Source organism: Schistocerca americana, chromosome 3 (assembly GCF_021461395.2).
Source record: "Schistocerca americana isolate TAMUIC-IGC-003095 chromosome 3, iqSchAmer2.1, whole genome shotgun sequence".
In the NCBI taxonomy this organism is placed as follows: Eukaryota; Metazoa; Arthropoda; class Insecta; order Orthoptera; family Acrididae; genus Schistocerca; species Schistocerca americana.
This window is the reverse complement of record NC_060121.1, coordinates 793,174,770-793,200,073: the sequence shown is the minus strand read 5'-3', so window position 1 is coordinate 793,200,073 and position 25,304 is coordinate 793,174,770. Positions and strand designations below refer to the sequence as shown.

The 25,304-nt window shown below is 37.6% G+C and overlaps 1 protein-coding gene across 1 annotated transcript in view; it reads right to left on the bottom strand.

Moving 5' to 3' along the window:
• Positions 1-3,014: 3,014 nt before the first annotated feature.
• Positions 3,015-25,304, bottom strand: part of LOC124605653 (anamorsin homolog) — a 40,958-nt gene continuing 18,668 nt past the window's right edge. The window contains exons 2-5 of the mRNA XM_047137478.1: positions 19,759-20,096; positions 7,979-8,171; positions 3,530-3,651; positions 3,015-3,437 (exon numbers count right to left, since the gene is read on the bottom strand). Coding sequence (XP_046993434.1) covers positions 3,324-3,437; positions 3,530-3,651; positions 7,979-8,171; positions 19,759-20,096 — 767 coding nt within the window. The 3' untranslated portion in view covers positions 3,015-3,323. The remainder of the gene's footprint in view (positions 3,438-3,529; positions 3,652-7,978; positions 8,172-19,758; positions 20,097-25,304) is intronic.

Sequence of the window (25,304 nt, the reverse complement as noted above, 5' to 3'; positions counted from 1 at the left end):
TAGGTCACTTTTCCAGACTGTGTGAGTACAGACATTATATCAACAGAAAAAGCATGCAAAATAAAATGTCCAGTAGTCCCACATGTCTTCGAAAATGCTTTTGACAGTTATTCATCAGTTCTTACTTCACAGAGTGCAAAAAATGGATTTCCCAGAGTGGTTTACTGGTACTGTCCGCAAAACATTAAGGAATAATAACTAGTTCTGTAAGGCAAGGATGTCATATGTCAACTGCCCTTTTTGTCACAATAGCTCAGTCAACAAATGAAAATTAGGGAGAAAAATCATGTAATCACAAAATTTTCTACAGTGGGAGAAGGGAGTGTCATGAACAACATACTAAAAATCACTGCCATTAGAGAGTGATCATTGGGGTTGGGAAGGGGGCATTTATAGATCCTCTTTTTATGTTTTCTTGAATAACTCAAGAACTGCTGCTTCTAGTGATTATGTTTCCCAGTACAAAATTAAACTGACTTAAATTTCCTACACTACAGGTCCCATTCATTTCTCTCCGACACAGGTAGTTTCCACACTGCAGGGGATTGAAAAACCACAGGTTATTAAAAATAGTGTTTTAATGGTACAAGTTACTGCTTGCTGTTAAATGAATACCACATCTAAGTGCAGTAAAGCTGTATTAAGGGATAAATTGTGTTCTGGGAGTGCAACAGGGTAAAGGGGTGGGTGTGGAGGGTATAAGGTGAGGGAATGTTGGTTGCCAGATTGTAGTTATGTACGTCTCTTCTTCATAGCTCTGCAAAGTGAACAGCGAGCAGGAGGTTCCCCACTATCTACCCCATTATGTCACAAGAAGCGACAACAAGATGTTTCACAAAGTTATACCGATCTTCTGCAGCACGCCTTTGAATCACTGGTGATGCAGTGCATTAGCACACCTGAGGGAGGTGTTTGTTTTCCAAAAAGTTGATTAATACTGGTACTACATGGAAAACAGATACGACTTACTAACAATACTAACGCAAGAAATATATGACTAGAATCTACGTAAATTTCTTCACACTCTTCTACGCTTCTAGAGGGGAAATTGATTCTTAATCATCCCGTACAACAGCTGTAGCATGTTACTGGGAAAGGCAGCTTCCCCCATCATGAGCACTCCTTGCTTTTCAGTTTACAGGCAGACTACACCTCCCCAGCATTTCCTGTCCAGTTTTGTTGTGTGAACAAGTTGTGTTATTGTTTCCTGAGTCAGTACAAATTTTCAGATGTTAAGTGAGCCTTTATGGAAGATATGTTCCTGTAAACAATGGTTGAGAAATGTTTAATTTGTAAGCATTATGTTGTCAATGTCCTATCATAGTGTTGGTGGGAAAGGTATTGGGCTGGTAAATGAGGCACCTTGATGCTGTTGGTCGTCGAGAGCGTATTGTACAGTTGTATAACTGTGTTGTAGTTTCTTGGTGATGAATTAACAAATAACCAGAAAGTTACAGCACTTCAGTCACCATTAAATGTATGGCACACAGTTTTAATCTGCCAGGAAGTTTCACATCAGCGAACACACAGCTATAGAGTGAAAAATATCTTTCTGGTAATAACATTATGAAAAGGAAAGTTCCTACTCCCCACACAGCAGAGATGCTGAGCCGCAGATAGGCACTTTCGGTCAACAAGGCCTTCGTCGGAAATAGACAAAAACACACACACACACACACACACACACACACACACACACGAATGGAACTCTAACAACCACAGTGACGTGTGTGTGTGTGTGTGTGTGTGTGTGTGTGTGTGTGTGTGTGTGTGTGTGGGGTCTATTTCTGACGAAGGTCTTGTTGGCAGAAAGCTCACTTTCTGACAGTCTTTTCGTTGTGCCTATTTGCAACGCAGTTTCTCTGCTGTAAGATGAGTAGCAGCTATCCTTTCCACATAATATTGTCACATTCCATCCTGGACTTCCCATTATTTCATTCTGGTAACAATTATTTGTATTTGCAGGGAGAAAGAATCCCCTTATTCATGAATAATTTATTCACAAATAAATGTGTTTCAATGATCTATTTATTCAAATAATTATCTAGACAGAAATTTATTAGAATAATGCCCATCCTGGTTCCTGGGTGGTGGTCTGCAGATGAGTAGTTACCTTTACACCTTTAATTAAGAAAATCCATTATTTCAGTAAGATCACCTTCAAGACAAATCAAACAAAAAAATTCAACATTGAATGTTGTTGTCACTGGAGCAGGCAGTTATCTACTAAGTGGAGGGACACAAATTTCTTGCAATGACTTTACCTAATGGCCACAAGTACTTAATATAATGTTCTTTTCTGGAAAAATAAATCCTGTTACTGCATCTACTACATCTCGCTCAAAATACTGTGTGTATCATACCTGTTAGTTGGACCTTCATAATGCTGAGGGACTCGATAATGATGTTAAAATTAGATGAGAATAAAACTGTGTTGTACAATTTTATTACAAATGACATGTCCAACCTATACTGTAGAACATATACATAACTTAAATGTTGTAAAACTACTTACTCTACTAAATTGTTCATATCACTCTGCTTGTCCCAAACAAATAAAAATTTAAAAACTATCTAGAGACATGTAACATTTATTTTCTATTCAAAAAAGTAGCTGCACACACATGTAGAGAAGCAATATATGCCCACTATGAACACTGTATTCACAACATGAACGAAAACCGAGTTCAAAGTCTCAGTGTTTGTGCTTCTCTTTGTTTTTGGAAAATGGAGTTACCTCAAACAAATCTGAGTGATGCTGCAAATATTACAAAGAAACTGAATCTTATTACAGACACCATGACATAACTATATCAATTAAGTAAAAAAATGGATAAAGTATTATATGCAGGTGATTATACTCTTATGTATTTTGTGCTATGGCCATCTCTCTCTTTGCACAGAGTAATGGTAGAAGAAAAGCAATAGTAAATAAATGACTGTGTAAGGAAACACAACTTGTAATTTTTTTTTAAAATTGAAATTTCTTATACCAAATGAGGAGGTACAAAACAATCTTGACACAGTTGGCTTTATTGTAGCAATACTTCATTAGATGACAGGAAGTACAGATATCAGTTAAGTTCTATGTAAATCATAATTTGCTGTTCTGTTCCAAATACTCTTCATATTTACTGTGCAACTTCATTCAATGAACAAGAGTTGTTTTCTAATATCTTAACTGCATTTCTACCCTATTACCTATAGCAATAGACAATTAATACAATTCAATGTAAAATTATACGCAATATACTGCTATATTACCCAAATAAATATTATCACAAATTTTGTTTGTCGTGACCTTCACATAATTCATAATAATTTCATACATCAGCCTTTAATTGAAAATCAGATAGTTGAATCTTCTCTCCAGGTTTGAAAGCAGGCATCCCAAGGTAAGGACACGAGGCACAGCGAAAAGCATCTCCAAGATAACACTGACAATAAAAAGAAATATATCAGAAAGTTCACAAACACAACTGTATAAGGTTCGTATATTAGAATAATTTGTGATTACTGTATTGTTTACATTTCCACAGGACGACGTTTTTGGAGCAGTAGCAGCTTTTGTTGCACTTTCAGCAGCAAGTTCTTCTGCTAGACCACATGAACAATTCTTACAAGCTTTCCTTTTGCCAGTAGTCCCACATACTGCAATAATGAGCATATTGGCATATTAATTATTGAATAAATTTAAGAAAGGAAGACAGAAAATATTATGGTCAAGCAAATGAATACCACTCAAATTTTAAGACATGAGAAAGAGATGACTTAATACATGCTAAGAGCAAATTGAATAACAAAAATTAAAACTACTATCACAACTGAATTTTTCCATTTTTTCCAAAAATGGTTCCATGGTAAGACGAGAGTTACAAGTTAGTGCCATGGCATGAGACATACATGAATTTCAGAAATACTAAATCCCAACAGTTCTTTTCCAATGTGACATTATGTGCCGATATTTCTTCCGGTGATCAGCACATCCGGACTCATGCACTACGATACATGGCAAAAGACATTAGCATTACGAAACTGTCTGTACTCCTGTGTTGGTTTACTTGTGTTCTACCTGTTTCATGTCACAAGGAGGCAGACTCAAGGGTGATGGTGCTGCAAGCTGAGAAGCTGGTCATCACTGTCACCGAACCAACAACCGTGCACCAGGAAAAGACGCTGTCTGCATTGTGGCCATCTCTTGCAATGATTAGTCAAATACAAATTGATCTTCTTTTTATTTAATTAGAAAATTTTATGTAGGTTTTATTGAAGCCCGTTCATATCCGTACTTTGACTTGGATACAGCAATTATTTCACAGGCAATAACACATGACTGATATGCAATAAAGTGTTGGAGAGTTGTTATTGAGAAATTGGGAATTATTTTCAAGCTCGTGTATAACTAAATTACTGAATTCTTCTATGGAAGCAGTTTGCCTGAAATGAAAGCTTGAATGATAATTTGACAGAAGTAAACTATAATTAAATATGTCATATTTTGAAAATGATAGCTACATGAACTGAAAGTTTATGTGCAATATTGTGCTGCTTGTGAAGATTTTTGACACACAATCTTTGAATACTTAATGAAAAATTTTAGTGGCAAATACTCTCCTCATTCAGACAAAATGTGTTTGAAAGTATTCTCAAGTTACGTATTAACCAAGAGTTTACAATAACAGTTGCGTTCTCAATCAAGTTTGCCATTTGGTGTAGTCTATGGACAGCCTAACAAACAATAACACTGAAGTGATATTACGTAAAATTCACATGAGGCACTAACAGAATATTTCTCATTTAACAGAATATTTCTCATTAATGGTATTAGATCGGTTTGCGCCCTTGATCCATGTAGTACTTACAGAGTTAAAATTTCTTGAGGAAAGATAGAAGCTGTTATGCTCAAGGATTGAAGGGTTACATGCTATAACGCAAGTTGATGTGTTCAAATTACACATAGAAAATATTACTGATACAGAGCAATCTCGATATACATTTGGACTGACTGAATGAAACTTTGTGGAATTATCTGGTCCAGGTAACTACTACGAATCATAAACAAGTAGTTACACAAATACAAAGAATGTAACCAGAGGAATTGTGAACGGTTGTCACACACGGTCCGATAGATGCTCTACTATGTGCAATTGTCTCACAATATTCCCAATAATAAACTATAATCAATATCAAAATTTTTCTGATGTAAACTTTGTTTTCTGTTACGACTTATTTTAGAAAAACACTTTTAAAAACTGAGTAATGCTGCTTCAAGATCTGTAGTTCATATACTACAAGACCCTCTTAACATACAGTCTGCTTCAGATTATACATTTCAGTACAACATCATTTGAGCTGAATGTTCCATTTTTAAAACCTTACATTTCCAATGGACACTGTTATAGTTGGTGGAGTGCATCCACTTGTAAGAAGAAAACTGTGGTCCACTTTTGTTGGTACACTCTTTCAAAACTTATTCCATTTTTATTACTAATACTCCCATTATTTTCAGAGATCTTACAGATTTTATACTTCTGGATGACTTAATTTATGCAGTTTGGCATCCATGGGTCAGTTGGGCACTTGCTTCAAGTATTGCACTACAGACAGTCTTTCAACATCTATAACACTGCATTTAATTGTCAACAAAGAGAGCAATCAGCCAGATGACTTCACAAAAACCACAATAATACAAAGACTATTGTGGGACTGAAGATGTAATATAGCACACAAACAATCCAGGAAGAAACTACCAGCAGACTGCCTATAGTAGTCAGTAAAATAAATTGGCAATTGCGAATATCGAGAATGGACACAAAACTTGAGAAACATTCACCAGTGTAGTGAACTAAAATATCCCTATATGGATTTCTTACAATTCCACCCCTTCCCCCTGTGTAGAGAGGCTTTCCATTAGCATTAGTTTGATTGATAACACTGGTCAACAATGGATTTTGCTCCTAAATGGAAGTAATGGCTATTAACTAAATTCGGCCCGCTGATTTTAAAACTACCAATAAAAATCACCAATTGGTTCTAGTTTCTGAGATATCGTGTTAGGTTAGGTCACTTACTCTCATAATGAGACCTCAATTTTCTTTTATATTATTTAAATAGAACTTTTTTCCAGGTTTGTGTCATTCACTGTGAGCCAGTGATTAGGTCTACAATAAAATGCTAAGCTCGTGTGTGAGCAATAGTGACAATTTCTGTTACACTTGTGACGAGTTCACATTTACAACACAGAAGAGGAAGCTCAAGCCTGTTGTTTGCAAAGCTTATGAATTGTACTCTGGATGCAAGGTGAGTGGCCAGGAGAAAGGGGGGCTTCTCATTTCTGCTGTAATGCCTGTGCTGTGCATCACAGGGAGTGGCTGAATGGGAAGTTAACATCCATGCGATTTGCGTTTCTCATGATTTGGTTATGCCTTGAAGGTGAGTCTGAAATGTGTGCTTCTCCAATACAGGCATGAGAAAAGCTCCATTCCTGCCATGCATGCTGCACAACATATAATCAATATCAATTTTTTTTCTGATTGTAACCCACGTTATACTGTTAAATGAATTATTTTAGAAAAGTGCTCTTCAAATTTGAGTAATGCTGCTTCAAGATTTGTAGTTCATAAACTACAAGATCCTCTTAACACATGGTACAATTTGCTGAAGCATATTTTACAATGTATACAATACCCTATCTATAAGTAGAACATCTGTGCTGATCTGAAGGTTAAAGCGCTCCTCCTAGGTATGTAGTTACAATACCTCAAGTTCTCTAGTTTCATTTGTGTTTTGGACAGCCGTGAAACTGACATACATTACACTGTGAAAGAGTGAGCAAAGTGAAGCAGAATGTTCAGTGTAATCATCTTGTTGATAGGGAACAGATTATGCTGCCTCCACTCCACATTAAGCGATGTCTTATGAAGACTTTCGTAAAGGACCCGAATAGGGAGGATGCAAACTTTGGGTGCCTTCAGATATGTTTCCTCACATGACAGATGCTAAACTCCACGAAGGTGTATTTATTGGCCCATAAATTAGGTTATGAAGAGCGGTAATTTCACTGAACTACTGGACAAAAAGGAAAAAAACAGCATGATGCTTTTTTTAATATGTAACCATTAATTTCCTAGGAAACAAGAAAGCAGAAAATTATGTGGAACTGGTAGAGAATATTGTGACATCTTTCCGAAACATGGGGTGTCACGTCTCTTAAGTTCACTACTCACACTCCTACTTAAACTTCTTTCCAGAGTCTCTCGGTGTTGTTAGTGATGAACATAAGGAGAGTTTCCATCAATAGATGGCTACTATGGAGAAGAGTTAACAAGGAAAAATGGAATCTCAGTATGTTACCAGACTACTGCTGAACAATCAACAGGAAGATTTCAGAAACTATCTACATTCTTAAACGTGCATGGATATATATGGCATTGTTGTTTGTAATAATTGATATACAAATATACTGAAATTACTTGTATATGTATGGAAATGCCTTAAACGAAAACAAAGAGAATAGTTAGTATTACGTATATACAGTACGTGTATACAGCTACAAGAAAAAGTCTATATCACAAAAATAAAAACCAACTAAATAGTTTTAGTATTGTTTTCATATTCACTGAAAAACAACACATCAAATAAGTTTGTTTTATTCAGTAACCTGACAAAAAGTTTTTGTTTGTCAATCAGTGAATTCAAAAATATATAGCAGAACAAAAATAAAATGCACTTTCTATTAGTGCTAACTAAGAGTCATGCAGTAAGCTTTCTATCTGTCTGAAAATTGCCTAAATAAATAAGTTGGCTTTAAACAAATAATTGAGAGCATAAATAACAGAAAGATTAATTTTGCATTTGCTATTTAGGAGAAACTGTATGGTAATTCGTAACTTCATAATTATTACCATACATCTGTACCTTTATTATGTCACAGTTTCACATAATGGTCAGGGATATTATTGCAATATATGCTACCTACCTCGTAATTTGCTAGGATCAGGTTTCTGGAGATCCTCTTCAGCTAGCAACTGGTCAGCATCAATTGTCTCTACACTGTCATCAACTGTATCATCAAGTTTCCAGACTGCAGCTACATCCACTGGTGGCTTGATATCATTCTCAGCAGATATTTTCAAACTGCCACCAAATGATAATTTTACAGAAGATCCTACCTGTAAAGTAAGAAATATGCATATCTGTAAGAATCAAAGTTAGTTACATTCTACACTGACAAAGAAACAAATGACTACACAAATAACTACATAAAAAAAGTACAATTGCGTAACAATTGCTGTTTTGTGGTGACTGATTGATTAAAGAGGAAAAGACAAAATGACTACGATAACACAGTCAGGAATCAGGAGCTGGTTAATGGAATAAATTTAGACAGGTGTACAGATCAGAATAATCTTTTACATATATTAAGCTTTCTACATTCATCACCTGCTTCTTCTGGAAGTTCCCCAGTCCCCTATTACTACAAATGTGTGTCCTGTCTTTTCTGCCTTATCCTCTCTTTCATGCTACCATTTATCTCTCTTATTACAACCTTATCCATCAGTATACTATTTGCGTCCAAATTTACCTAAAACGTGCACCAGCCCCTTCTCTACTACATGATATTAACCATTTACCTCATTCTCCTTCTCGTGCACTGCTGCAGCTTTCCAACATTTTGCAGTAATTTGTTGACCAAGACAAGTCTGTGACCATATAATGACAATGAGGCACCAATTTCTGGTATGTTGGTTGAAGTAATGAAAGAGACCTGATAGAGCTGCAGCTTACACACATACAAAGCACATCTCTTCTACAGGTGCATTGAAATGGCTACATAATACATCATTTTATCAATGTCTATAGGACTGTGGACTTGTGGAAAGGTGAAAATTTATGATGCTTGGACTTTGACATCTCTGCTTTCCAGAAGCTAACTTAATATATGTTTAAAATAATAAATTATTGTAAAAAGGAAGCAATTTAAATACCTGTTAAGCTAACAGTCAGCTATAAATTTGTATAGGAAAATTGACAGATATATGATAAAACCATTGCAAGATATACAAGAGAGGTAAAATATCCTTAGACTTCAAGAACAATGTAATAATTTTCAGTTCTAAAAGAGGCAGGTATTAACAGGTTTGAATATATTACCAAATTGTTGATGTAATAAGCCTGTCAAAGTCAAAGCTGTTTAATGCACACTTGTGAGGAGGCATTCAATTCGGGATAAGCTGATTTGAATCCTGATGGTGGATGACATTTTCATTGCCAATATATGGCCAGCAAGGAGAAGAGAGGCTGTGGCGTAAGGTTCCTGATCACCAGTCTTTGTGCCAATGTTCTGGATTAAATTCCAAACCTCTCTGCAGTGCCTCATGAACTGAGGACATGTGACACAGTTGATGGTGATCCATCAGTCCGATAGGGACACTAACATCGGCAACTCCCATGGTGTTACTTGAGAGGACTAGGTCATGTGCCGGCACCAGGTTTCACTCCATTCCCTTCTCTCATCATCATCATCATCATCATCATCATCATCCAACACAAATACAACACTAAACTATACATCCTTCTATAATAATCACCTCCACTCAACAAATACACATATGACAACTCCAATGTTTCTACAAGGAAAGGGGCAAATGTGCACCTGGCAAGCAGTTGAACACAGGCTGTGGGATATCCCAGTCAACAATGCCATATGAAATTTACATTTTTGAGTTAATAAGTTACGCTTGCAAAATACTGACATGACTTATTTTAACAAAAAATGGAAAAACAGGCAGTAACCATCTCGGGGAAGATCTGTTTGGGTTCCAGAGAAATTTAGGAACATGTGAAGCAATACTTTCACTATGATCATACAATGTAAACTTTCATGGCCAGTATTGTCTTCACTTAAAACTTCCGGGCTGATAGGCCGTGGTCGAAGTATAAAACTCTCTCCTGATGTTTCGTCTCCGACTGTGGGAGCCATCCACGGAGGTAAAGTGGCGAACTGCGCTGCTTTACCTCCAAGGATGGCTCCCGCAGTCGGAGATGAAACATCAGGAGAGAGTTTTATACTTCAACCATGGCTTATCAGCCCGGAAGTTTTAAGGGAAGACTTCCACTATGATCTATCTTGGAACAAATGCCAAAATAAGCAAATCTATTGTTCATAGCACTTGCAGATTTACAGAAATATGCAGACAATATTGACTGGAATATATTCTTGACAATTATGAAAATACTATGGATAAAATACAGGGAGTCAAAGATTATTTACAACGTCTACAGAAAGCAGACTGCTATTATGAGTCACAAGATGTGAAAAGAAGCACTAGATGAGATGGCAGTGATACACGATTGTATATTTCTCTGCCTGATTTTACTCAATCTGTACATTGAGCAAGGAGTACAGAAATGAAAGAACTTTGTGAAAGAAAAAATTTGGAGAAGGAATTCAAGTTTAGGGAGAAAAACAAAAACCCCTTAGCTTTCCTGATGAAATCATAATGCTATTAGAGAGTGCAAAAACCATGGAAGCGCAGTTCAACAGATTGATTGGTTGGTTTGTTTAAAAGAGGAGGGGGGATAGTGGGGAGGGGGGGGGGGGGGGGGGAGACACACAAACCGCGAGGTCACCAGTCTCTTGTTCCTGGTAAAATAATTACACAAAGGAAAGAAGAAAAAAAGGAGACATACAGCACAATAACAGGAGAAAGGAAGAACCAGAAGAACGTCAGAAGAACAACCAATACTACTATGGACAAAACAGGAAAAGAAAACCACAGAGAGAAGCAAGAAACTGGTAGAATGGATAAAAAAAAATGAGAGCAGATGACAATGGCTGGCCGACCACAAGAATAAAAAGGAAAAGCCAACCACTCTGCGACACATTAAAACATCCACCCTAAAAGCATTAGAGTGGAGAACACAAAGGGACAAAGGACATGTGCTAAAACTTATATAGAATGATAAAACCCATCGTCACGTATAAAACGTAAAACTAAATTAGCCGATGAGGCGTTATCAGCTAAAATTAATGGTAATAAGTCCAGTAACTCAGGAGTCCATCGCAAGGCAGCCAAAGAAGGGCAGCTCACCAAGATATGGGTCACTGTCAGCCGGGCGCTGCACCGACACTGAGGTGGGTCATCACGGCACAGGAGATAGTCGTGTGTCACTCAAACGTGGCCAATGCGGAGCCGACAGAACCACAGAGTCCCTGCGAGAGGCTCACATGGAGGACTGCCACACATTTGTAGTCTCCTTAATGGTACACAGTTTGTTGTGCATGCTGAGGTTATGCCATTTCGTCTCCCAAAGCCGCAAAACCTTGAGGTGTAGTACTGAACGCAGGTGAGTTGCAGAGAAGCTGACCACCATAAGCGGTTTCCGCATAGCCTGTTTGGCCAACCCGTTGGCAAGTTCGTTGCCTGGGATTCCAACACAACCTGCGGTCCAGATAAACACCACTGAACGACTGGTCTGTTCCAGGGCATAGATGGACTCCTTGATGGTCACTACCAAAGGATGATGAGGGTAGCACTGGTCGATAGCTTGTCGGCTGCTCAAGGAGTCAGTACACAGAAGAAACGACTCCCCATGGCATGAACAGATATGCTCAAGAGCACGAGATATAGACACCAGCTCGGCAGTGAAAACACTGCAACCATCTGGCAAGGAATGCTGTTCGATATGTCCTCCATGGACATACGCGAAGCCGATGTGAGCATCAGCCATCAACCCGTCGGTGTAAACCACTTCGTGTCCTCAGTACATGTCAAGAATCGAGAGGAAGGGGCAGCGGAGAGCCGCAGGGTTAACTGAGTCCTTAGGGCCATGTGAAAGGTCCAGGCGAAGCTGCAGACGAGGTGTACACCAAGGAGGTGTACATGAATGGACCTCAAGTATATATGGTAAAGGCAAGGACTCCAGTTCAGAAAGAAGGGATCAGACACGAACTGCAATTGGCAGCCTTGACCTGGGCCGCCGATGCAAGAGTTGAACCGCCGTGGGTGGGAAAAGGAGACAGTGATTCGGATGCACAGAAGAACTATGAATGTGTGGAACGAAACTAGCCAGCAGTTGTGCACGCCTAACCTGCAATGGAGGGACTCCAGCCTCCACAAGGATACTGGTCACCGAACTTGTCCTAAAAGCTCCTGTCACTAGGCGAACGCCACAGTGGTGCACTGGGTTGAGTAAATGCAATGCTGAGGGAACTGCCTGACCTTAAACCACACTCTCATAGTCAAGGCAGGTTGAACAAGGGCTCTGTAGAGCTGCAGCAGCGAAGAGAGATCTGCACCCCAGTTGGTGTTGCTCAGGCAGCAGAGAGCATTGAGGCGCTGCCAGCACTTCCACTTCGGCCTACAAAGGTGAGGAAGCCAAGTCAATCGGGTGTCAAAAACCAGTCCTACGAATCAATATGTCTCCACTACAGTCAGTGGATCATCATTAAGGTAAAGTTCTGGTTATGGATGAATGGTAGGATGCCGACAGAAGCGCATAACACACGACTTTGCAACCAAAAACTGCACCTTGTGGATGGCTCCCTGTAGGCGTTGCTCAGCAATACCTGAACTGGTGGAGCAGTACGAAATGCAGAAGTCTGTCTGCATACAGAGAAGGTGAGACAGAGGGCCTCAACAGCTGCTGCTAGACTGTTAATGGCCACTAAAAATAGAGACACTCAATACATAGCCGGGACCCCATTCTCCTGGACATGGGGGTAACTATGGGAAGCACCGACTTGGATGTGGAAAGTATGAAGCGACAGGAAATTTCGGAAAAAAAACGTGAGCGGGCTTCAGAGACCCCACTCATATAATGTGACAAGAATATCATGTCATCAGGTGGTGTCATACGTTTTTCGTAAATCAAGAAAGAAGGCAACCAGGTGTTGGCGTCTGGAAAAGGCTGTTTGGATAGCAAATTCAAGCGACAGAAGATTGCCAGCGGTAGAGCGACCCTGGCGGAAGCCACCCTGACATAGAGCCAGTAGGCCATGTGACTCCAGGACCCAACCCAACCACAATAAGTTCCAGCAGCTTACAAAGAACGTTGGCGGGATTTTACCAGCTGCTTTTCGGCTCTTCAGCCACTGGCGGGTGTCATCTTTCCCACTAGAAGAAACCTGGGAAGGGAGTGACCCAAGAGACCCCTTCCTAACTAGAGGAGCCAAAGACGACTTACACTTCTCCAGTTCAGAAGTGGGGACTGATATCACTGATGGTTGGGGAGGGGGGTGGGGAGTGTTGCTCCAGAAGTAGATGGTGCGGGAGCAACAGGGAGAGAAGTGTCCCCCACCATCAAAGGGGCAGGTGGAATCTTCTGGTTCTGAGAGGCGATAGGAATGCGAGGAAGTGATGGGGCAACAACTGTTCTCGTAGCACCGGCGTAGGAGGTGGTCATAGCCACAGGATGTAGGTGCTCAAATTTCCTCTTAGCCTCAGTGTAGGTCAGTCAGTCCAGGGTCTTATATTCTACGATTTTCCTCTCTTTCTGTAAAATCCTGCAGTCTGGCGAGCAAGGTGAATGATGCTCTCCGCAGTTGATACAGATGAGAGGTGGGGCACATGGAGTATTGGGATGTGATGGACGTCCACAATATCGACATGTGATGGAAGTACAGCGGGAAGACATATGGCCGAACTTCCAGCATTTAAAGCACAGCATCGGGTGAGGGATATATGTTTTAAAATCACAGTGGTAGACCATCACCTTGACCTTCTCAGGCAATGTGTCACCCTCGAAGGCCAAGATGAAGGACTGGTGGCAACCTGATTATCCCTCAGACCCCGATGGACGCGCCGGACGAAAGGAACACCTCACCGCTCTAAATTGGTGCGCATCTCATTGTCAGACTGCAAAAGAAGGTCCTGGTGGAATATAATACCCTGGACCATGTTTAAGCTCTTATGGGGTGTGATGGTAACAGAAGCATCCCCCAACTTGTCACAAGCGAGTGGGCAGAGGATGTTGTTTTTATCAAGACTGACCCAGAGCGTATTTTGGACAAGCCCTCCACCTCCCCAAACTTGTCATCCAAATGCTCCACAAAAACTGAGGCTTCATGGACATGAAGGATTCCCCTCAACTGTCGTACATACAAGGTACCGAGGCGAATAAGCTTCTCTGCCATCCTTAGCCTGGTGTTGCTCCCATGGTGTGGCCAGGGAGGGGAATGATTTTGGGTCATTTTCTTAGCATTGAAGTTAGACTGTGCCCACTTAGAGACTGCTGGCAGTGGACCACCAGCAAGAGATGACGTACTACGCTTCATGGCGTGTCATCTGCCATGATGCCACCCACTCCCACCAGGGGCCCTCCAGACAGGCGCCACCCAGCATCAGCAAGGGCCATCAGGCAGGATGGCCATTGCCGGGAGTCCCGATGCCCCAGGGAGATTGGTATCTACTTCATGGCATACATGGGGAGTTAACGGCACAGGCATGAGCAGAGGGATCCCTCTGTTGTCAGGGGGCTACAACCTAAAGGGTACATGGCGGCCCCACCACAATGGACTGGCTACCGTGCTGGATATAAGATGCTAAGCAGCCCATGGTCATCGTCAGCGCAGAAAGCGACACTGCATAGTGCATGGTGGAAAATGCACCCAGGAATGTGTCCTCACCCAAGAGAAGAAGAATGAGCGGGACTGCATTGTGACGACAAGAAAGTGGGCTAAAGATCTCAATGCACAATGGACATGATGCACCATGTAAGGCCTCCTTCCCCAATTGGCTTGCTCTTCGGGAAAATTTAGAAAGATGGAGGTCAAATCCGACAGGGGATCATCACAAAGACCAAAACGTGTGACTCCTTTTAGTCGCCTCTTACGACAGGCAGGAATACATCAGGCCTATTCTAATCCCAGGGCCCGCAGGGGGTTGTTGACCAGAATAGACAGTGTTCTTGAAAGGAAGATGGATATAAACAAAAGCAAAACAAGGATAAAGGAATATTGTCAAATTAAATCAGGCAATATTGAGGGAATCAAATTAGGAAATGAGACACTAAAAGTAGCATATAAGTTTCATTATTTGGGCAGTAAAATAACTAAGGATGGCTGAAATGGTGAGGTTATAAAATACAGACTGGCCATAGCACAAAAAGCATTTCTAAAAAACATAGAATCTAAATTAAAGTTCAGGAAGTCTTTTCTGAAGCTATTTCTTTAAAAATATAGCCTCATACAGAAGTGAAACATGGCCTATAAGCAGTTCAGAAAGATAAAAACATAAGCTTTTGAAACATGGTGCTACTGAAGAATACTGAAGATTGGATGGGCAGAATGAGTACATAATGAGGTGGTACTGAATCGAACTGGGGAGAAAAGAAATTTATGTCACAACTTGACAAAAAGGACTCGATTTGAAACTCCCATCCAGTGCAAACTCCACTGCAGTGTGAAACTTCAATGTGGAAGAGGTCAGTTGACAGGTATGAAGGAATCATCAGTTTGGAAAAGGAGGGAAGTGTGGGAGGTAAACATTGTGAAGTAACATGTTCTAAAACTGATACAACTAAAATTTTTGTAAAAGTGATACATCTAGTCTATTTATAAAAGAAAGACACCCATCACAAATTTTCCTACCATTTTTTAACCTGGACTGTTTAGGATTAATGATAATATTATGAAATGGAAAGACTGTTACTCACCATACAGCAGAGAGGTTGATCTGGCCCCAGCAGCCGGAGACAGTAGTCGTGTGTGTGTGTGTGTGTGTGTGTGTGTGTGTGTGTGTGTGTGTGTTTTTTGGCTGTTTCGGAAGACGGCCTTCTGGCCGAAAGCTTACATGTTTAGTAGCTTTTTGTTGTGCCTATCTGTGACTCAGCATGTCTGCATAAGATGAGAAGCAATCTTTCCCTTTCATAATATTGTCATTATTCCATCTCGGATTTTGCACTATTTAGGATTGGTCAGTTATAATTTGTTATTTTATTAAAGACTTCACATTTCAGGTAAAAAATACTTTTGACAAACGCCACTTTGGGATTGAAAATAAATATACACAAATATAGAACATTTATCAGAATACAGACTCTCTATCTAACAACTTTGTGTTGCATGCACACAAAACTGTGCTTTGTCTGCTGGATTATTCAGTAGTGTCACAGTGGTTACCTGGAGATATTTACAGTGAAACCACCATTTTAAGTTTTCATGTGGTCCAGACTTAAAAAAACACAAAACTGAGGAAAATGTTAAACCCCTCCCCAAAAAAAATATTAGCAAAAACACATGTAACTGGCATACATGATTAAAAATTGCAATCCTTTCGAATACTCTATAGGAAATCTGTCTATGTGAAGGAAATTAAATGTACAGCACAATGTTTGTACAATAATTTGTGGTAAAGAATTTCATCAGTTCTTAAAAAACCACATGTGTAACAGCAAGTAAAAACTCATCAAAAAATTAAATTTGGTATCTGGGTACAAGAGAATCAAGCTATTTCCTGATGTGCTACGACCCCAAATTATATGTTCAAAACACAAGTTTTTGAGAGATCATCCTTTGTGCTAACCCAGAAAAAAAGCAAAATCTGATGAACATGTTGAATTAAACAAGAAACATTACAGCAGCTATGTGGTTAAACCAAAAGCATAAATTCAGATATCTGCTTAATGACAAATTTTACCACCATTGCCGTTATTGTTTAAGGCTTTCCTTATGAGCCACACTTCATATGCTCACCACCATTAAAGTGTTATTTTAGTCTTGACGAAAAAAACAGACAACTGAAAAAATGAGTTTACTTCCTCATCTGATGTTACAAACTTATTAGAAATTGGTTCAGTGAATTTTTGTAAACTGTGAAAAACATTAATTTGAAAGAAAGCTCAGGTGCTACAGTTTCATGTACTGGCCTGGTCTGGAACATTTCATGTCGATTGTCTTGTTCTTCCATTACTACTGCAATCTAGCAGTAGCTGTATCATAACTGCACAGTGAAGCTAAATGTTGCAAGTTATGCTAGCAGCACCGATCGTGGATTACATAAGCATTTCCTCTCTCACGTCTCCCCTCTCCACAACAACCCAAAATATTCCCTTAACTCCTCCTCCTCCACCACCACCACCACCACCACCACCTGGGGCGTGAACCATCTGTCTTTCGTGCCACTTATAACTTGTTGAGGCACATCAAATGTTAACAGGAGGAAAATGGAATGAAGCCAAGCGAGACATCGAGTAAGAACTCAGAATCGAGGTAAACCTTACTAGAAACAAATGTAAAATCAGGTAATTTTTTGCATTGATCTTACGGGTTTTTCAGAGGAACTATGAATTTATGGTGTAGAATCGCAAGAAACTTAAAATTGGAGAACTCAAAGTTCCACTGTATTAAGCAGTAAGTAAAATGCTTGAATATGATCCATTCTGTTCCAAAATATTATGCAGTTGATTCCTGAAAGTGATACACAAATTTATCATCATTCAGTTCTATAGACCGAAATATGTGCATCTAGCTTCTGTTCGTAATAATGCAGCAGTTTTTGTACTGTATTTCTTGCTATCACTGACACTAGAGCACCAGATAATATAGACTCTACTAGGTTTTCATCTTATTAGTTGTGCACTAGATTCTGAGGTGGATGCACATGGTCTTATTCAAGCATTAGACGGAGGAAGAAAATTTTAAAGTGTTATTCATCTTGAGTCTCAGCTATAGGTAAGTAGTGGTTACACTCTAAATGCCTGGATGATACTGATCCCTATGAAGAGTTCATGCCAGATGCTATTGTAATGGCTGGGTGGAGGAGATAATATCTTTGTTAAATTTCTAGGAGAAAAGATGAATTCATACAGCTGCAAATTGTCTGCCCAATACATAAAGTACTGAAAAATACCTAGCACGTTCTGTCTCTACAGTCTGTGCATAAGGGCAAATTAGTTTTTAAATTAAACAAAAAAGATATTTATCTTGCCAGTAAGAGGGATGTATAGGGAAACTGCCAATTCCTAGGAGGGGAAAAAAATACAGCGATTCTCTTTTTGTGTATATCTTATTTCTGTATTACTCTAAATATATTAAGTATAATTGTAAACTGTCCATACCTGTTGTTGGTTGAATGTTATATTATTGAAACAGAAAAAACAAATTTTTGTAGTTCACTCTGTTGTTCGTTTCATGCTGTAATTATGCTAGAAATATTCTCCAAAGAAATATCCCAATTATAGACGCGCATTAGTTTTTGAGTTTTCCATCTCATTTCAGTGTATATTAGAATAACAAATGTGTATTGTATTTTGGACCAGCCATATAATATTTAAAATTTTTAGTACTTAAAAATGTTTATTTTTTTCAGCCCACCATTTTAATTAAAGAAAATTAAATACACGGTAATTTTAAAACATCTTGCTCTCCCTAACCTATACAAATGCTTAACATATGCTACTTTTTTAAAAAATATATTCAGATGAATTTTATGATTTTGTGTAATTTTTCAGTAACCTTACAGGTAGTGTTGTAAAATTTCCAGGAATTTAAAATCAAAGAGATATTCCCAAAATCCATAAATTCCTGGGAATTTATGATTAATTAGCAAGATAGCTCAAAAAACTGTTAATAGGTAAAAGCAGTAATTATATGGTTAAATCTTGTATGGGTCTGGACTTAACCTCCTTGTTAGAAACACACACATTTTTTGGTTTTCAATGTTTTAAATATCAAAGAATTAGCCCTCGAACTGCCAAGCATCGACATTTATGACTCATACTTTTCCTAGAACTGCCAATGTCAAAATAATCAACCTTTAGAAAAACTGAGTTTGTAATATTGATATGCCAGCTAGTAACTAAAGTTACTAAAATACACAGGGAAGTTTGTTTATTCAATCTGTCAAGTTTTCCGTTGGCATTGGAGGTATTTTAGGCTATAAAGTTTATTTTAAACTCGTGGAAATTCCGTAAACATTAGTCATTGAAAATGATATTTCGGGGAAATATTATACGAATAAACTGCCCGAGATTTACGATTTACTTGAAAATACAAATGACTTTATTCAGATAGAACATGGTAAAATATTAATTAACAAGTCTAAAGTGAAAATGATCACGATATTTCGGAAAATAAATTTATAAATCATAATTCATCACATGAAATGAGGAGTCTTTGAATTCTGACAGTGAAACACGTATAGTCATTTGTTTGGGAAAATTAAAGAATACTACAGATAACGGCTGGTTGAGAATTACACCTTCAGAGAAATATTTTGTAAGTTTAGGATTCATTCAGAGAAATGTGGAGTTTCAACTTGCCTAAAAATAGTAGGCCTAGCGAATGTTTTAAATTATTTTTTCCATCAGACTTACGATAAATGTGTCTTTCACGGGATTTGCAAGGAAATTAATGAATGGAATGATAAATCTTCGATTAAAATGTATGAATTTACTTAGTTAACCTAGTTTTAAGGTTCTTAACCGTTAATACGTGTTAAAACATTCAAAATCTAAAAATTTTCATAAATTCCTAATTTCTGGGATTCTTCCTGGGCCAAAGAAATATTTCCAGCAATATTCCCATTTTATAAGCTCCCTCCCACTGGGAATATACCCGGCCCACATCACTACCTACAGGGAGACAACTGTATGAATATGGTAAGCAGTTTCAAATGGATGTACACTGCAAGAGTTTCTTAGAGAATAACAGGCTTGCACAGAATAAAACAATGTAGAAGGCTGAATTAAACCACTCACTAGAAGACAACAACAACAACAACAACAACAACAACAACAACAACAAGGCACAATTACCTCAAAATCCGGTTTATAACACTGAACTTCTACAACACAGAAATCATCAGTCTCATGTAAAAGATCCTTGATTAATTGCTTTTCATCATTGGTGAGTTCAATAGTCCTGAAATCTGACAAGTTTTTTAAGCCAGCAATTTTCAGTTCACTGCGCAGTTTCTCTTTGCTTATTAGTGTTTCTGACTGCATGCCAATGTTTACAGGTTCTTGTAAGATTAGGATGCCCTGTGGTTTCAGAATGCGGATAATCTCTTCTAAGATTTGAAGCCTGTGCCTCACTGTCTGAGGAAATGTAACTCCCGATAACACTGCATCAAACGATGATGTTGGATAAGCAGCTGAAATGAAACAACATATTCATCAGCCAGAAATAAAAATGGGAAAGAACAGGATTTAAATAATTAACTATGACTTTAAAAAATATTATGTATTTTTCACGAGTAAGGAGTGAGTTAGTTTCATATTCCATGGATCATTTTACATTCACATCACAAATTAATTCATAAATATGCCTACATGCTAAACATTTTTAAGTTTTCTTTTTTATTTATCTATTTTTTTTTTAACTACACAGATGTGAGTTAGTAATTCCTACTCACCACTTTTTACAATTATTAGAAATTATTCTACTGATTAGGAGTTGTCACAGAGAAATTTTCTGTTTGTTTCCAAATTTTACCTTGCTGTCTGTCAGGCATTTTATGTTACTGTATAAGTGATCAAAAATTTTTGTAGCACCATTGTGCATCCATTTTTGTGCTAAAACAGTCTGGAAACAGTCATCACATTGCATGTGGTGGGAAGCACTGTTAATCATTAATTATTTGGTTTCATACAGTGGTAAGTCATGAAGGGCATGAAGAGAATTGGAACAGTTGTGGAGTATTAAGTGTGAATCTATTTTTCGAACTACTAGTTCTTTAGTACCGATGTCAGCAAGGGCCGTTCTTCATGAAGGAGGAAAAAAATGTAAAGGTTAATTTTGGGAGGTTATACAAAAATTGTCTGTTTAGAATCTAGATTGTAGGTTGTACTGGGGCCAATCCAGTGATGGTTGCTTGACCATTTTTAAATATTTTAATTTTTTTATATGTAATTGCCCTATATTTGAGAAGGTCAAAACAGTTTTTAAAATAATTTATCTTGCACCTTTACTGGATGGCGGCCATTTTTATTTGTAGGTGCATGATGATTTTTCAGTCTGGAGACATGAGCGAACATTTTAATCTCTCTGCACTGGGTTAAGTTACAACATTGCAATTGACATGATTGTTTTTAGAAAAGTGTCCTATACAACACTGTCTATAACACAAAATACCCTAAATTCAAAAACAGCCAGTCAATATGACCTCCAAAGTTTGCTATCCAAATTTTCAAAAATCCACTTTTTAGGCCTCACCAAAAAACAAGGAGTGTTTTATTTACGAGATTCCTTTTTTTCCCTATTGTTAGACATCATACACTACTAGCCTCATACAGAGCAAGAACACTTACAAATGTTTCCTTAATTTTTTATTAATTTTTGAAATTTGAAAATTTGAGTCATTCCATGTCAAATCAACACACTTTAAATAAAAATTTTACCTCACCCTCTTAGATTTTGCTGAAAGTTGGTATACTTATAGTGGGTGCTGAAACTAAGAAAAATACCGAATTTCAATTTTTTACCTCAAACCATTCCTGAAATATGGTCATGTAAACTTTTCAAAAATTGGCCAAAAATGTGTGAACGGACTTTTTTTAAATTGTCCTAGGAGCTGTCCTAATTGAGCTAGAGAACTGGGAAAGGTGTCATTTTGCAGCATTTTTCATGCTCTTTCCAGTGATAGACCAAAAAACATAGCTTCTAATTAATAACCTTTTTCAAAATGGTAATTAATATTTTGATTTAATTTTTTTACAAATGTACATAATTGGAAATTTTCAAAATATTTCAATAACTACTTCATACTGTTGTAAATCACATGGCAAAATATAAATGTGGGATGATGATGGGTTCATTGTTAAAAAAATTTATTCCGAACTCTTGTTTTTCACTAACGGCTCTAGTTTGACCAACCTGACCTTTAAGGTAGTATGTCAGTAGAGGACCGTATACATGGGGCTTGATGTCTGTACAATAATTCACAGACTAGAGCCATTGTTGAGATGATGTAGTCTGCATTGTTACTTTCTAAGCCTACAGCATTATTGTGCACTGTGGTTCTAGTGCAAATCAACTGTTACCTCTGTGTTGACCAGTCTGTATCTATTATATTTAATAGTTCATTTTCAAGTAAATCTATACATTGAAGGACAGTTTATAAGTGGTTTTTGTATAAATATGGAACCAAGTAAAAAGTGCAGTGCTGTAAGAGTGCAGTGTTGTAATCCATTGAAGAAGTCAAATCATTTTATTAGAGACAGAAAAAAACTGAGAAATGTCACAACATGGATGCCCAAATTATTTCCTCAAATACCAAGTGGTGCCAAGATTTGTGATAAATGTAGGAAAGATGTAACCAAATTGAAAAATACACCAGAGCCCATCAGTGATGAAAGTGTTGAAGAAGAATCTTCCGGATCAGCGATAATCATCCGACACCAAGACCCTGACTTCACTACAACTTCAGTAGCTGTTAAAACATTTAACACAACACTTCAAGAACTAGGCGAGTCCCCAATTGACAAGAGGAAACTAACATCTAGACATTACGCCAAAGAAAGAAAATCTCATCAATGACACGTAAACTTTTTGTTGCTCCTGAAACGTCTTCGTTAGATACTGATACTGATGAATCCGTTCTTGAAAATCTTAAAAGAAACTTTAAAAATTCTATAAGTAGAGCAAAAAAACTAATGATTCTTACAAGTTTACGTGAAAAGTAGAGTGTCAGGAAAATAATGAGGGAATTTAATGCTCCTGATTACATTGTGCGGCGGTCCAAAAAAATTTTGAAAGAGAAAGGATTCATGGAAGGTCCAAACCCAAAACCAGGGAAGTGTTTGCCAACAGAAACTGTCAAAACTCTACATTCATTTTATGAAAATGATGAAGTTAGCAGAGCAGGTATTAAAGATTGTGTGACAATTACAGAAACAAGTGGAAATAAAACAAAAATATCAAAAAGACTTATTTTGTGTAACCTTAAAGAAGCTTACAAGCATTTTAAAGACAAGTTTCCTAACATAAAAATAGGTTTCTCTAAATTTGCTGAGTTGAGACCAAAACATTGTGTATTAGCTGGCCGGAGTGACACACACACTGTCTGCGTGTGCACAACTCACCAAAACATAAACTTAATGACAGAAAATGCCAAACGAAATACAGTAACAAACAGCAGCTTAAACAATTATAAGCAGTGCATTGCAAAAATGTTTTGCAACCCATCATCAGTTGATTGCAACATGGGAAACTGTGAATACTGCCCAGGAGAAACTGTCATACGTAAAATTTTAAAAGACTCTTTTCATGAAAACGTAATTGAACAAGTTCAGTTCCGACAGTGGATGTCAGTTGACCGATGTAATCTGGAAATTGTTCAGAAAACTTCTGAAGAATTCATAGATTTATTTTGTAGTAAGATGTTGACTTTGATTCGGCTTGACTTCAAGCAACAATGAACATTCCTTAACTCCACAAGAGAAAACCTTATGGAATCTGAATTTGCTGTCATATGTGATTTTTCAGAAAATTATAGTATAGTTCTACAGGATGAAGCTCAGAGTTTCCACTGGACAAGACAACAGATTACCATTCATCCTTTTGTTATATATTACAAACAGGAAGACAAAATTGAGAATATGAGCTTTGTCATTGTTTCTGATTGCCTGGAGCACAATACAACTGTGGTTTACACCTTTCAAAAGAAACTAATTTCATATCTAACAAATAAATTTCAAAAGATTCCAAAAAAGATATACTATTATTCTGACGGTTCTGCCGCTCAGTATAAAAATAAGAAAAACTTCCTGAACCTTTGCCTTCATGAGGAAGACTTCAACATAAAAGCTGAGTGGCACTTCTCAGCCACAGCACATGGGAAAGGGCCTTGTGATGGGAGTAGGAGGTTCAGTAAAGAGACTGACAGCTCGTGCAAGTTTGCAAAGGCCATACCAAAATCAGATCCAAACCGCACAAGATCTATTTGAGTGGGCAGTAGATAATTTCACAAATGTTGATTATGCATATTCCACTCAAGAAGACTACGCTGCTTCAGAAATATTCTTAAAAAGCCGACTTGAAGAGGCATTGACAATCAAAGGAACACAGCAATTTCACACTTTCATTCCCAACACTACATCAAAATTAATAGTCAAATACTTCTCAGGTGATATGCAGAGTTGGGAGAGGGAAGTAACTACATCACCAGACAAACTGAAGTTACAAGATGTATCAGGCTATGTCACCTCTGTATATGGCAGAAACTGGTGGCTAGGGTACATTTTAGAAAAAAAAAGAAGAACTTGATCAAGTGAAAATAACGTGGACCAGCTAAGTCATTCTCTTATCCTGCACATGCAGATGTCCTGTGGGTGTCAGTTGTGGATGTTGTCACAAAAGTGAATCCATTTACTCCGACAGGGAGAACATACATTCTTAATGAAAGTGATGTAAACCAAACCCAGTCAGCTTTATTAAAATGTAATACGTGAAGTTCCAAGACAATTTATTGGGAAACTGCTTTCAACTCAAAACTTAATTTTTGTCTCAGGTTAGTGTTAATGTATATTTTATAGAAAGTTGTTTCAAATTATTGTTAGTACCTATTGTGTTAAATTTAGCTATTTACAGATACCTGTTACTCAAAAACAAGCATTACATATTTAATTTGTTTAATAGTTCCATTTCAAACATCATGGACCAGAACTATTATGTAAATACTTGTACTTATTCATACTTTATTTCAGTTTGTAGTTAAATGCTCAATTTCTTGTTTTTGTTATATCGGTTAATATACTGTTAGTGAAGTTATATGAAATTAAAATAAGCAATCAACTTAATAATAAAATATGCTGATTAGTTTTGGTTTAATAAGGTGATGTTTTGATATTTCTAATACTTTTTTTACTTACCTTTCAGTATATTTTAAAGATATTCCTGTTTGTTAAAGGTCAATTTGGTCAAACTAGGGCCGTTAGTGAAAAACAGGAGTCCGGGATAATTTTTTTCAACGATGAACCCATCATCATCCCAGATTTATATTTTGCCTTGTGATTTACAACAGTGTGAAGTAGTTATGGAAATATTTTGAAAATTTTCAATTATGTACTTTTTGTAAAAAAAAATTAAAATTAAATCAAAATATTAATCAGTATTTTGAAAAAGGTTATTAATTAGAAGCTATGTTTTGTTGTGTATCCCTGGAAAGAGCATGCACAATGCTGCAAAATGACACCTTTCCCAGTTCTCTAGCTCAATTAGGGCAGCTCCTAGGACAATTTAAAAAAAGTCCATTCACACATTTTTGGTTGGTTTTTGAAAAGTTTACATAGCCATATTTCAGGAATGGTTTGAGATAAAAAATTGAAATTTGGTATTTTTCTTAGTCTCAGTGCCCACTATA